A 13,075-nucleotide genomic window follows, 5' to 3' on the forward strand; every position below is an offset into this window, starting at 1 on the left:
CATTCTGAATAAAACTTAGTTGGTCTTAAAGGTGCACTCGTCTACTGATTTGTTCTATCGCTTCAGACAACACGGCTGCCTATTGGGATACATCTGCATATGACTGTGATGACAATGAAAGTGGAACAAACAGATTTTCTATGCCATACTAGCCTAAGATGGTCCTTTCATTATGACTTACGGTCAGCTGTCTCCAACAAAGAAGTGTTTTAACCAGTTGACTGCATTTAAATTTGCTCTTTCGTTAGGCCCCAAGCAAATCTACAGTACTAGGGATGCCAGCCTCGCAATGAGAACTGGGGATCCCCTGGAATTACAGTTTATCTCCAGACTGCAGTGATTAGTTCCCCTGGAGAAAATGGAGGCTGGGGAGGGTGGACTTTATGACATAATATCCCACAAAGGTCCCTGTCCTTCCCAGGCTCCATCCTCAAATCTCCAGGGGTTTCTCAACCTGGAACTGGCAACCTTACTAGTATTGTTTGTTTGTGTGTGTGTGTGTATATATAGACACACAAGAGCCCCGTGGCGCAGAGTGGTAAAGCTGCAGTACTGCAGTCTGAGCTCTTTGCTCACGACCTGAGTTTGATCCCAGCGGAAGCTGGTTTCAGGTAGCCGGCTCCAGCTTGACTCAGCCTTCCATCCTTCCGAGGTCAGTAAACTGAGGACCCAGCTTGGAGAATGCATTGAAAGTTAAAAGTTTCTTTCCTTCCCCCTCCCTTTCCCCCAACTATTTGCCTTCCTTCCGTTCTTCCTTCCATCCTTCCATCTTGTGGCTCTCAAACATCTTATGTTTATTCTGTGTGGCTCTGACATTAAGCAAGTTTGGCCACCCCTCTCCTACACAGTGGTGAAACGACGACAAAAACACTACTTTCCTACAGGTACCTTGAACACATGGAAAACTCTGGCAGGGTGCAATCTTAAGAACAATGTCCACTCCTGTGTGTAAAAGGTAAAAAAGAAAGGTTCCCTGTGCAAGCACCAGTTGTTTCCGACTCTGGGGTGACGTTGCTTTCACAACATTTTCATGGCAGCCTTTTTACGGGGTGTTTTGCCATTGCCTTCCGCAGTCATCTACACTTTTCCCCCAGCAAGCTGGGTACTCTTTTTACTGACCTCGGAAGGATGGAAGGCTTGGAGCCGGCTACCTGAACCAGAAGGATGGAGCCGGCTACCTGAACCAGCTTCCACTGGGATCGAACTCAGGTCGTGAGCAGAGTTTAGGACTGCAATACTGCAGCTTTTCCCCTCTGCGCCACGGGGCTGGGAGCATGTGCCATTAAATAAACCTGCGTATGATTCTGAGTAGACCAGTTTAGGATTAGTCTCTTAGCCACACACTTCTGGACCCCTAAAGCTGGCAGCAGAATTGGAAGGAAACAAACAGGGAACAGGTGTCCTTGAACATCCCACTAGGGCTGCCAAACCCCCAGTCCAGGCAGGGGTTCTCCCGCCCAGGAAGTTCCCAACCTGCCAGCCCACACTCGGCCAGTGGGGGGAACCTCCCCCAATGTCACTGGCGCGATTACATCGCCCGTGAGTGACATCATCATGCTGGCGACATCGCACGCTAGCCGCTCTAGGCGTTTCCAGGAAAACACGATGGTTTTCCGAGACGCTCTAGCAATTTGGGAGGGAAAACTCTATGGTGCAATAGGTAGGCTGAGGAGGATTTGGCCACCCTACACCCAACTGGTACTGTCAGTGAAAAAGATACGCAAACAGAACGGAAGACAGGAAAGAGCATGGGGTGGGGGGAAATCAGCTGGGCTTCAGTCTTCTCATGCCACAGTGAGGAGAAAGAACATAGTGAACCGCTGCAGACCATAAGTCTGAATCACATTTTTTCTTGCAAAAAAGCAATAGCATAGCAGGCAAAGGTTAAGGTTAGAATATTTCATCCTTGTTTTCTATTTTGTGGGAGGACGGCATTCAGAAGCGGCATGCCATACCCATCATCTGAAGCAGTACAGTCCATTCTATCCTTTTGCATTCTGTCACATTGTTCTGGAAAACCAGCCTCATTAATGAGCAGTGCAAGTCAGATCACCTGATAAGGCTACAGCCAGTTAAGAACATAAGAGAAGCCATGTTGGATCAGGCCAATGGCCCATCCAGTCCAACACTCGGCGTCACACAGTGGCCAAAAAAAGAGGTTCACAAGTGAAGCTAGAAGCACTTCCACTTTGCCCGCTCCCCCGAGCACCAAGAATACAGAGAATCACTGCCCCAGACAGTTCCAATAATATGCTGTGGCTAATAGACACTGATGGACCTCTGCTCCATATTTTTATCTAACTCCCTCTTGAAGCTGGATATGCCTGTAGCCACCACCACCTCCTGTGGCAGTGAATTCCACATGTTAATCACCCTTTGGGTGAAGAAGTACTTCCTTTTATCCCTTCGAACTCGACTGCTCAGCAATTTCATTGAATGCCCACAAGTTCTTGTATTGTGAGAAAGGGAGAAAAGTACTTCTTTCTCTACTTTCTCCATCCCATGCATAATCTTATAAACCTCTATCATGTCACCCCGCAGTCGACGTTTCTCCAAGCTAAAGAGCCCCAAGCGTTTTAACCTTTCTTCATAGGAAAAGTGTTCCAAACCTTTAATCATTCTAGTTGCCCTTTTCTGGACTTTTTCCAGTACTATAATATCCTTTTAGAGGTGCGGTGACCAGAATTGTACACAGTATTCCAAATGAGACCGCACCATCGATTTTGCAATGAGGAACTGCCCAAATCTTCCACCTGGAAACTCCGCCCTTTCCCAATCCCGAGACGTCCCAAAAGCCCCACCTCTGTCTGCCCCGCTGCAATACTTACTGACGCATCTTCCTCCCGCCTCTTCAAAGCCAGGGATGCACAGGCAGCGACCCATCGGAACCAACCACTCCCCGTCGGGACTGCAATGCATCCTGGGGGCCAACCCCACTTCCTCAGCAGCGTTTTTGAGGCAGACGCCAGGCACCTCCACCAACCCCTCGGAGCTCGCCAGCGTCTCGGTGAAGTTAGCCAGACTGCGCATCGTTTCTGAGCAGGTCTTGTAGTACACTCTCACCGAGACCAACGCGACGCAAGCCCCAGAGTTCTGGAAGGCCAGGTAGAATCCACGCTGACGCAGGTTCCTGATAGTGGACACCTCCGTGTTCAGTTGCAGGGTGCCCTGTTCAATGTCCCGGCTTGTGAAACTGCGGTCTCCTGCGACAGTATTGACCTGCAAGGGAAGTGCTTGGAGGTCATTTTATGCATCCAGCAGAATCAAGGGGGAGTGATTAGGAGGGGGCTGACACTCGTTGCCCCCCCCCCCCATTAAGTAGCTACACATTTAATAATGATAACATTACATTGCCCCAGTACAGCAAATAGTGCCCTCAGGTCCGTTTCTGGCCAGGAAAACCATACAGGAGGGGGTACATCTAAGCCCCCTCTCCCATGCTTCACAGTCCCAAAGAAAAGGAGAAGGGCAGAACTTCAGAATAGCTCCCTAAAGACATCCCCATGTTTAGATACATTCCTCTTTGTCTACAAGAAGGAAGTATGAAGAGCCCTGGAAGAAGAAGCAGGAGGAGGATTATTTATGCCCCTCTTCATCTACAAGAAAGAGCCCCATGGTGCAGAGTGCTAAAGCTGCAGTACTGCAGTCCTAAGCTCTGCTCACAACCTGAGTTCGATCCCTGGTGGAAGCTGGATTTTCAGATAGCTGGTTCGAGGTTGACTCAGCTTTCCGTGGTTGGTAAAATGAGTACCCAGCTTACTGGGGGGAAAGTGTAGATGACTGGGGAAGGCAATGGCAAACCACCCCATAAAAAGTCTGCCGTGAAAACGTTGTGAAAGCAACGTCATCCCAGAGTCGGAAACGACTGGTGCTTGCACAGGGGACTTTTCCTTTTTCCCCTTGTCTACAAGAAGGAAGTACAAAGAGCCCTGGAAGAAGAAGAGGAGGAGGAGGAGGAGGAGGAGGAGGAGATTATTTATGCCCCGCCCTTCACTTGGAGCCTCACAGCAATTTGCAATCTCCTTCCCATCCCTTCCTCTCCCTACAACAGACACCTTGTAAAGTAGAGAATAGCTCTGAGACAGTTGTGACTGACCCAAGGTCACCCAGCTGGCTGCATGTGGAGGTGAAGTGGGGATTCTGGGGAATCAAACCCAGTTCTTCAGATTAGAGTCTGCTGCTCTTAACCGCTATAATGGAAAAACAGGGACAGGGAGAAAGACTAAGTAACCAGAAAACACCAGATATCTCCCTTACTCAATGAAAACAATGTACATAAATACACAAAGCTCTTGAAAAATACACAAAGCACAAGCAGTATAAGAAAATGATCAATCCGCATGGCAAAAAATAAAAATCAGAACACATACGCTATTGCCAATAAATGCAAATGCCAGTACATGCAAATGTAACCATATACCAAACCACCAAATAGCAATACAATTCCAGGCTTCCAAGCAAAATGTTAGCAATGTTCAACACTCACAATTGTATGTATATGAATTCTCCAAATGTGCATAAAGGTAAGTTCTCAACGGAATTTTGATCTGTACTTCCTGTTTTGATAAATATCTTTGAGAGATGCACATGTCAACAACTCAAGCCTTTACACTGAAGTTCTCAGGACTATGGATCAAGTGCAAAATGTTTTTAAATCTTTACCTGGAGCCTTGCAGCCTCTATAACAGGGGTGGCCAAACTTGCTTAATATAAGAGCCACACAGAACAAATGTTAGATGTTTAGGAGCCAAAAGAGGAAGGGAGGAAAATAGATAAGGGAGGGAGAGGTGAAAAGAAAGCAACTTTAACTTTAAATTCATCCTTCAAGAGTCTAGCTGGATTGACTTGGAGAAGTGATTTAAAGAGACAAGTTCCTTCTCCAAGCCAACTGAAAGGGCAGTGGGGGCTTCAAGAGCCACACAATACGTGTGAAAGAGCCACAGGTTGCTCCCGAGCCACAGTTTGGCCCCCCCTGCTCTATAACGTTACCAACATTGCTCTTAGCCTAGTGGAAGAGTGTAACCATTGTGTTGTGAATGGTGATTCCCCAGAGAAAATGGCTGCTTTGGAGGGTAGATTGTATGGCATTCCATTCTGCTGAGATCCTTTCGGAGACTGTACCATCAAATCTCCAGGCATTTCTTAAGCCAGAACTGGCAACTCTTTTTGCTTGTCAGGGCCCTGGACTGATTCAAGAACAGTGTATCCTGAGTCAGTCCAGGGTGAGCCAGTTTGGTGTAGCGATTAAGTGTGCAGACTCTTATCTGGGAGAACTGGGTTTGATCCCCCGCTCCTCCACTTGCAGCTGCTGGAATGGCCTTGGGTTAGCCATAGCTCTTGCAGAGTTGTCCTTGAAAGGGCAGCTGCTGTAAGCGCTCTCTCAGCCCCACCTACCTCACATGGTGTCTGTTGTGTGGGAGAAAGGTAAAAGAGATTGTGAGCCACTCTGGGACTCTGAGATTCAGAGTGAAGGGCGGGATACAAATCCAATACCTTCTTCTTCATCTATATTGCAGTTAGGTTCGCTGAGTCTCGGAAAGGTTTGACTTCAGCCGAATTGCACCCTTGTTATTTACAGCTTACCATGTTATGTCATCTCCTCCAACATTTCACAGACGACAAAAAGGGAACATGCTTGGGTGCTTGCAAGGGTGGGATTCTAGCAGGAGCTCCTTTGCATATTAGGCCACATCCCCATGATGTAGCCAATCCTCCAAGAGCTTGCAAGGTTCTTTTTTGTAAGCTCTTGGGAGGATTGGCTACGTCAGGGGGTGTGTGGCCTAATATGCAAAGCAGCTCCTGCTAGAATTCTACCCCTGGGTGCTTGGAACATTTCTCCTCTGCGCCAGCTCCTGGTTCCCAGCATCTCTGCTTACTTTACACCTGGTAGGCTTTACATGTAACTACGATACAGCTGACACAGTGTGGACTCGTAAAAGTGGTTAGGAGAATCCTGCTCCTTGAAAATATTCCCTTTTAAAACAGCTTCTGTTTCTCCGCCCATTTCCTGTTCCACTCTCCCTGGAGCTGTATTCTTCTGCTCATGTGGGGGTGAGAGGAAGGTTTTTAATTTAAAAATCACCATCATCTTTAATACGTTGCTGATGATCATTAAAAAGTGAGGAAGATTGCAGTTTGCTCCAAAGGAATGGAAGATGTTATTAAAGCCTCCCCCCTGCCAATAAAAAAATGCCAAGATAACTGAAGCTTATTTTTTTAAAGGAGAAATTAAAGATGATTTAAAGCAGGGGTGTCAAACATGCAGTTTGGGGGCCAAATCAGGCCCCCGAGCAACTGGCTCCCAGCTGCTACCTTCTCCCTATATCTTGCTTCCTTCTGCATAGCAGCTAGCTTTGCAAGGCTTGCAAAGGAGCTACAAAGCAAAACCTCTATTTTCTCCATTGGCTGAGGCACCTCCCTTGGGGAGGAAGAGGGGAGGAATAGCTTGCTTTGCCAGGCTCTCTCAGTTGCACAACAGAGCTACTGAGCCAAGCCCCTCTTTCTTCTATTGGCTAAGGCTCATCCCCCACCCACCCTAGTCCCTGGAGAAGGAAAGAGCCAGAGCTTCCTTTGCCCAGTTCCCTGGATTCCATGGGAGAAATACAGAGAAAGCACCTTTAAGACCAATGAGTGCTGATATTTTAAGCATGTTTTAAGTTTTAAAAAAAATATTTGTGTTTGCCTGCATTCTTTATAAAATTTATATCTCCGCTACCTAATCCGCCCTGAGCCACTTGTTGGGAAGGGCGGGATAGAAGTCACAAAATAAATAAATAAATAATCTTAAATAGGTACAGACATGGCCTGACCCGATATGGTTCGGCCCAACCAGACATGGCTTGGCCCAACAAGGTCTCTTTTATGTCAAATCTGGCTCATAACAAATGAGCATGATACCCCTGATTTAAAGGGACAGTAGCTCTGAGGCACCGGATTTCTTTTATTGTCTACAGGGCTTTTTTTGTAGAAAAAACCCAGCAGGGACTCGTTTGCATATTATGCCACACCCCTGACATCACCATTGTTTCACACAAGGCTTCTTTGTAGAAAAAGCCCAGCAGGAACTCATTTGCATATGAAGCCACACCCCCTGATGCCATGCCAGCCAGAACTGCATTCCTGTGCGTTCCTGCTAAAAAAAAAAAGTCCTGATTGTCTAGAAGAGGGCAGCTGGTGCCACAATTGCTTTTAAAAGTGAAAATCTTGCTAGATATCAAGTTTTGGAGAGAGAGAGAAAGACAAGAAACCAGTGCAGAAAACGCTGGAATACTGTGGGTTTCATCTTAGAGCTGTCAGCTCTGAGCTGGGAAATAGAAGGTTTTGGGGGTGGAGCCTCAGGAAAGTAGGATTGGGGAGGGAAAGGAACTCAGCAGGGTACAATGCCATAGATTCCGCCTTCCAAAGCAGCCATTTTCTCCAACTGATTTTGGTTGTCTGGAGCTGAATTGTAATACTGGGAGATTTCCAGGCGCCGCCTGTAGGTTGACAACCTTATTCCAACCGGATCCCTCATTTAAAAAACAAAAACAGCCTTGCACAGAGGTGTTGAACTCATTTGTTATGAGAGCCGGATCTGATATAAATGAGACCTTGTTGGGCTGGGCCATGTCGGGCTGGGCCATGTGCGCCTCTTTGTTTCTCTCCCAAGGGATCCAAGGAACTGGGCAAAGGAAGCTCTGGCTCTATCCTTCCTTCCCCAGGAGCCCAGGAGGGGGAAGGAAGAGAGGCTTGGTTCAGTAGCTCTGCTGTACGATTGAGAGAGCCTGGAAAAACAAGCTCTGCCTTCCCCCCTTCCTCTCCAAGGAAGGAGCCTCAGTCAATGGAGAAAACAGAGGTTTTGCTCTGTAGCTCTTGTGCAACTGGGTAAGCCTTGCAAAGCAAGCTGTGATGCAGAAGGAAGGAAGAGATAGCGAGAAGGAAGCAGATGACAGCCAGTTGCCCCGGGGCCTGATTCAGCCTTCAGGCCACACGTTTGACACCCCTGGCCTAGCAATTTGTTTGCTCTGTCAACCCAGCCGACATGGAAGGACTTGCTCTCCCTTCAATCAACCCATGAGAAAAGGTTGAACGTATTACAGCAAGTGGGCTTTCCAAACCAGAGGGAGGGGTTGTTTTTTTTTTAATTCACTGCGCATCTGGCCTTGCCCTAAATGCAGAGATGCACTTGTCTGTAAGTACCCGATGATGTAATCTCTAGAAGGGAGTTCTTTAGCTTCACGGAATCATAAAACTAATAACGATGGGTGGTCCCCCACCCCGATGGATTATAAAAAAGAAAATCCTGCAAGGGGTGGGCCGTCCAAGCGCACAAATTCATGTTTCTATGAACCTGGAGTAACCCCCTGGTGTTTAGAACAATCTAAATAGAGTGTACATACACAGATAGCTATAGATACAGACCCACTTCTCCCAAAAGTAACCTTTGATTTCAACATGTGCTAAAAAGTTAAAAAAAGGGGAGGGGGAGGTGATCAAGGGAACGGGAGAACGGACCGATTGAGTGGGAAGGAAAAGGCAGCTAAATGACAGGGAGCTGGGGGTTGCCAGGTCTGCGTTGGAAAATACCTGGAGACTTTGGGGGTGGATCCAGGAGAAGGCGGGGTTTGGGGATGGGAGGGGCCTCAGCATGGTACAATGCCAGAGAGTCCACCCTTTAAAGCAGCCATTTTGTCCGGGGGAGCTGATCTCTGCCAGCTGGAGATCAGTTGTAAAAGAGGGAGATTTCCAGGCCCCACCTGGAGGGTGGCAACCCTAGCTTGGGGTGAGGAACCTTGCTTTTATAGTGCCTCCCCCACACCTTCGATAATGTTTTAGTGGAGACAACCAGCAATCAGTCAGTTGGGTATATCTGGTCAACAACTGGCGTCTCGTCTTCATAATAAAGTACAGGTCCAGTAGCACCTTTAAGACCAACGAAGTTTTATTCAGAAAGTACATTCTGAATAAAACTTTGTTGGTCTTAAAGGTGCTACTGGATTTCTACTTTGTTCTATTGCTTCAGACCAGTGGTGGCCAAACTGTGGCTCGGGATCCACATGAGGTTCCTTCACACATATTGTGTGGCTCTCGAAGCCCCCACTGCCCCACAAGCCAGCTTGGAGAAGGCATTTGTCTCTTTAAATCCCTTCTCTAAGCCAAGACGGCTGGCAGCTTGGAGAATGCATTTAAAGTCAAAGTTGTTTTCTTTCTACCTCTCCCTCCCTCCTCCTCCCTCATCCGTTTCCCTCCCTGTCCTGCCGCTCTCCATCATCTGACATTCATGTCTTGTGGCTCTCAAACATCTGACGTTTATTCTATGTGGCTCTTCATTAAGCAAGTTTGCCCCCACTGCTTCAGACCAACATGGTTGCTCACCTGGATCGGTCATCTTCAAAATGTCACTGTTTTTCCTGTTTTGGAAAACTGTCTGCATCTAAAATGCCACCGCCCCCCCCCCCCCTTACACTGACTGGAGAATGAAATCGCTTCCGGTTGTGCTTTGTCTGCCCAACTCTTTGCACGACAGCTCCAACACCTGCCTAATAATTGCGCTAGAGGCCTTGCCTCTGGATGCCTGTCATTCCAAAGGTCTCGGCTCCTCCTCCCAAAGCCACCCTGGAATTCAGGGGTTCCAGCTGCGGACACTTGGCAGGCTCTTTTCATGCACACTACATGTTTGGAGATGTAAACCTCCGAAGGTTTTAAGTGCATGCCTAAAGATGTGAATAAGAGCCCCGTGGCACAGAATGGTAAAGCTGCAGTACTGCAGTCGGAGCCCTCTGCTCATGACCTGAGTTCAATTCCAGCGGAAGCTGGTTCAGGTGGCCGGCTCGAGGTTGACTTAGCCTTCCATCCTTCGAGGTTGGTAAAATGAGCACCCAGCCTGCTGGGGGGAAAGTGTAATGACCGGGGAAGGCAATGGCAAACCACCCCGTAAAGAGGTCTGCTGTGAAAACGTCGTGAAAGCAACACCACCCCAGAGTCGGAAACGACTGGTGCTTGCACAGGGGACTACCTTTACCTTTAAAGATGTGAATGGGACAGACATGCATTTTGGATGTATGTGTCTCCTACAGGTATGCTTCTCCAGAAGTCGCCATTGGCTGAATCTCCCTAAAGAACAGATGTTTTGTGGAAACCAAGATTGGTTCGTGAAATGGGCTGGAGCCTGTTGTACAAAACATTGCGTCGTCAGACTCTCCTGTATCACAGCTGAGACCTGGCACCCCTCCTGACAGGGCATTATCTCCTGGATGCATGCCACCGTCAGCCTGGCACAAGCTAAATCAGCAGCGGCAGAAGAGGAGCCAATTAATGCCACTATTGCCCGGAGTGATGAAATGGGGTTGCCAAATGGGGGGAGAGAGTGAGGTTTGGGGAGGGGCCCCAGGAGGGTACAATGCCACAGAGTCCACCCTTTAAAGCAGCCATTTTCCCCAGGGAAGCTGATCTCTGCCAGCTGAAGATCAATTGTAAAAGTGAGGGATCTCCAGGCCCCACATGGATGCTGGCAACCATATTACCTAGCAGGACTTTTTTATGGAGCAGGAACTCCTTTGCATATTAGGCTACAACGCTCTGATGTAGCCAATCCTTCAAGAGCTTGCAGTAGGCCCTGGAATAAGAGCCCTGTAAGGGGGGATTGGCTACATCAGGAGTGTGTGGCCTAATATGTAAAGGAGTTTCTGCTACAAAAATAGGGCTGCCAAGCCCCCGGTCTGGATGGGGGTTCTCCCGCCCGGGAGGTTCGCAACCCACCGGCCCAGTATGGGTTGGCAGGGGAAACCTCCCCTACATTGCCAGCACGATGATGTCACCCATGAGTGACGTCATCAAGCCGGTGAAGTCGCACACTGGCCACTCCAGGCGTTTCCAGGAAAACTCTATGGTTTCCCCGGACACTCTAGCAATTTGGAAGGGAAAACTCTATGGTACCATATCCTTCTCAAAATGCTAGAGTGTCTGGGAAAACCATAGAGTTTTCCCAGAAACTCTTAGAGTGGCCAGTGTGCAACATTGTCGGTGCAATGACGTCACTTGTGGGTGACGTCCCCACTGGTGACTGGGGGGTGGTCTTTGCAACTCTATACAAAAAAAGTCCTGTTACCAAGTTCTTTGACCTGACCCCTGGGAAGCCTAAGGACATATCAAGGTGCCTGCTCAAATTTCTAGTTCTCCATCTTCTTTGAACAGCCCTGGGAGGGATGGGGCACGAATCCTTCCCCTCCTGCTTCTGAAACACTGTAAGCTCACTCAATAAAATTACAGAAAGCCTTTGCCCAGCGTTAGTCCTGCTAACCTTGATGAAGGGCGGGCGGCGGAACTGGATGCCAACATCTTGGTCTGATTCCATGTAGTAGAGGTTGAAGGTCTCCTTGCAGCTCACCACCTCCCCTCTGAAGCTCTTACAGTCCCGGATGGTGAATTTCAGCTCCACGTAGACGCGAGAGGAGGTCTCGCCCCGGAAGATCCAGTTGGTGCGGAGCCAGTGGTCTGGGTCGCCCTCTGAAAGGACACTGCAGTCCTGGTACATGTATACTGGAGTGCCGTTTAGCATCTGCTGGACCTCGCTCCACTACACAGGGAGAAGAAAGAGGAAAAACAGGTCATATTTTTTAAAAGTTTCAGCGTGTAGCTGTTCTGGTCTACAGTACAACATCTGGATTTGAGCCCAGTAGCACCTTAAAGGCCAACAAGGCTTCCTTCATCAGTCGCCTACCTGATAATTCAATAGGGTGGAGGGGAAAAAATGGGGATGCAAAATGGTGTCTAGCGATGCCACAATGTCACTTCCATGGGATGCTCTAGGATTCATCCCACAGCACAGTGACATCATTTCCTGTTACGCAGATGGAAGTGATGTTGTGGCACTGCAGGATGCTAAAGTTGCCAGGCCTTCACCTGGAAGTGACGTCAGTCCCTCTTGGTTTTACCATAGAATTTCCAGCAGTTCCTAGAGATGTGTGACAATCACTTCTGGATTTTCCTGAAAGTGACATCACACTATTGTTAATGGCAATTTTATATCTCCAGCCCGCCAATAGAGCACCAATGGGCATGTGGCAACTCTACAAGATGTCCTGCCCCTACCAGTCTGCCAAGGCTTGTTGTAACAAATTTACCCCTCAAACTGTGCTTTCAAATACACAGTTCACAATAGTGGAAACTGGGAAGAAGGTGACTTCTAGCTTAGACACTGGGTGGAAGTACTGACTGCATATTTTTCTTTATAAAACTATAGCTGAAAGGACTACAGATTTACTTTTTGGTGTGTCCAATGCAAAGGTGGCCAAACTGCGGCTTGGGAGCCACATGTGGCTCTTTTGCACATATTGTGTGGCTCTCAAAGCCCCCACCACCCCATCAGCCAGCTTGGAGAAGGCATTTGTCTCTAAATCACTTCTCCATGCCAAGCCAGCCAGGGGCTTGGAGAATGCACTTAAAATTAAAATTGCTTACTTTCCACCTCTCTCTCCTTCCTTCCTTCATCCCTCCCTCCCTCCCATGTTCATGTCTTGCGGCTCTCAAACGTCTGATGGTTATTTTATGTGGCTCTTGCATTAAGCATGTTTGGCCGCCCCTGGTCCAATGTAATAGAGATGGAAGAGACCTGAGATATTTGTGAGCATCCAGAATTCTTCCCTAAAATTCACATCCGCATAGTGAAATTTAAAAGCAAAAAAAATCTCTCCCAGTTCTAGATATTTATGGCATTTTTTTTAAAAAAATGCCCAGTACAGGTTAGATAGGATTGCCAGCCTCCAGCTGGGCAAGTAGTCAAAACAAAGGACCACAGAGTGGAGAATACAGATTAGATAGATAGATGATAGATAGATAGATAGATAGATAGATAGATAGATAGATAGATAGATAGATAGATAGATAGATGACAGACAGACAGACAGGCACACAAACACACACATTGGTGTATTTTTTTATTTGTAGCCTCCGACTGAGGGCTGCAGATCTCCTGGGATTACAACAGAACTCTGGATTACATAGATTGCGTGTGTGTGTGTGTGTGTGTGTGTGTGTGTGAAGCATTTATTCCTTTATTTTTCCTGGAGAAAATGGCTGCTTTAGAAAGTGGACTCTA

At 47.8% G+C, this 13,075-nt stretch overlaps 1 protein-coding gene across 1 annotated transcript in view; it reads right to left on the reverse strand.

Moving 5' to 3' along the window:
* The window catches only part of EPHA1 (EPH receptor A1), a 162,155-nt gene that overhangs the window by 65,406 nt on the left and 83,674 nt on the right, over positions 1-13,075 (reverse strand). The window contains exons 3-4 of the mRNA XM_060236943.1: positions 11,279-11,554; positions 2,829-3,219 (exon numbers count right to left, since the gene is read on the reverse strand). Coding sequence (XP_060092926.1) covers positions 2,829-3,219; positions 11,279-11,554 — 667 coding nt within the window. The remainder of the gene's footprint in view (positions 1-2,828; positions 3,220-11,278; positions 11,555-13,075) is intronic.

The sequence above is a fragment of the Heteronotia binoei genome, chromosome 4 (genome assembly GCF_032191835.1).
Source record: "Heteronotia binoei isolate CCM8104 ecotype False Entrance Well chromosome 4, APGP_CSIRO_Hbin_v1, whole genome shotgun sequence".
Taxonomy (NCBI): Eukaryota; Metazoa; Chordata; class Lepidosauria; order Squamata; family Gekkonidae; genus Heteronotia; species Heteronotia binoei.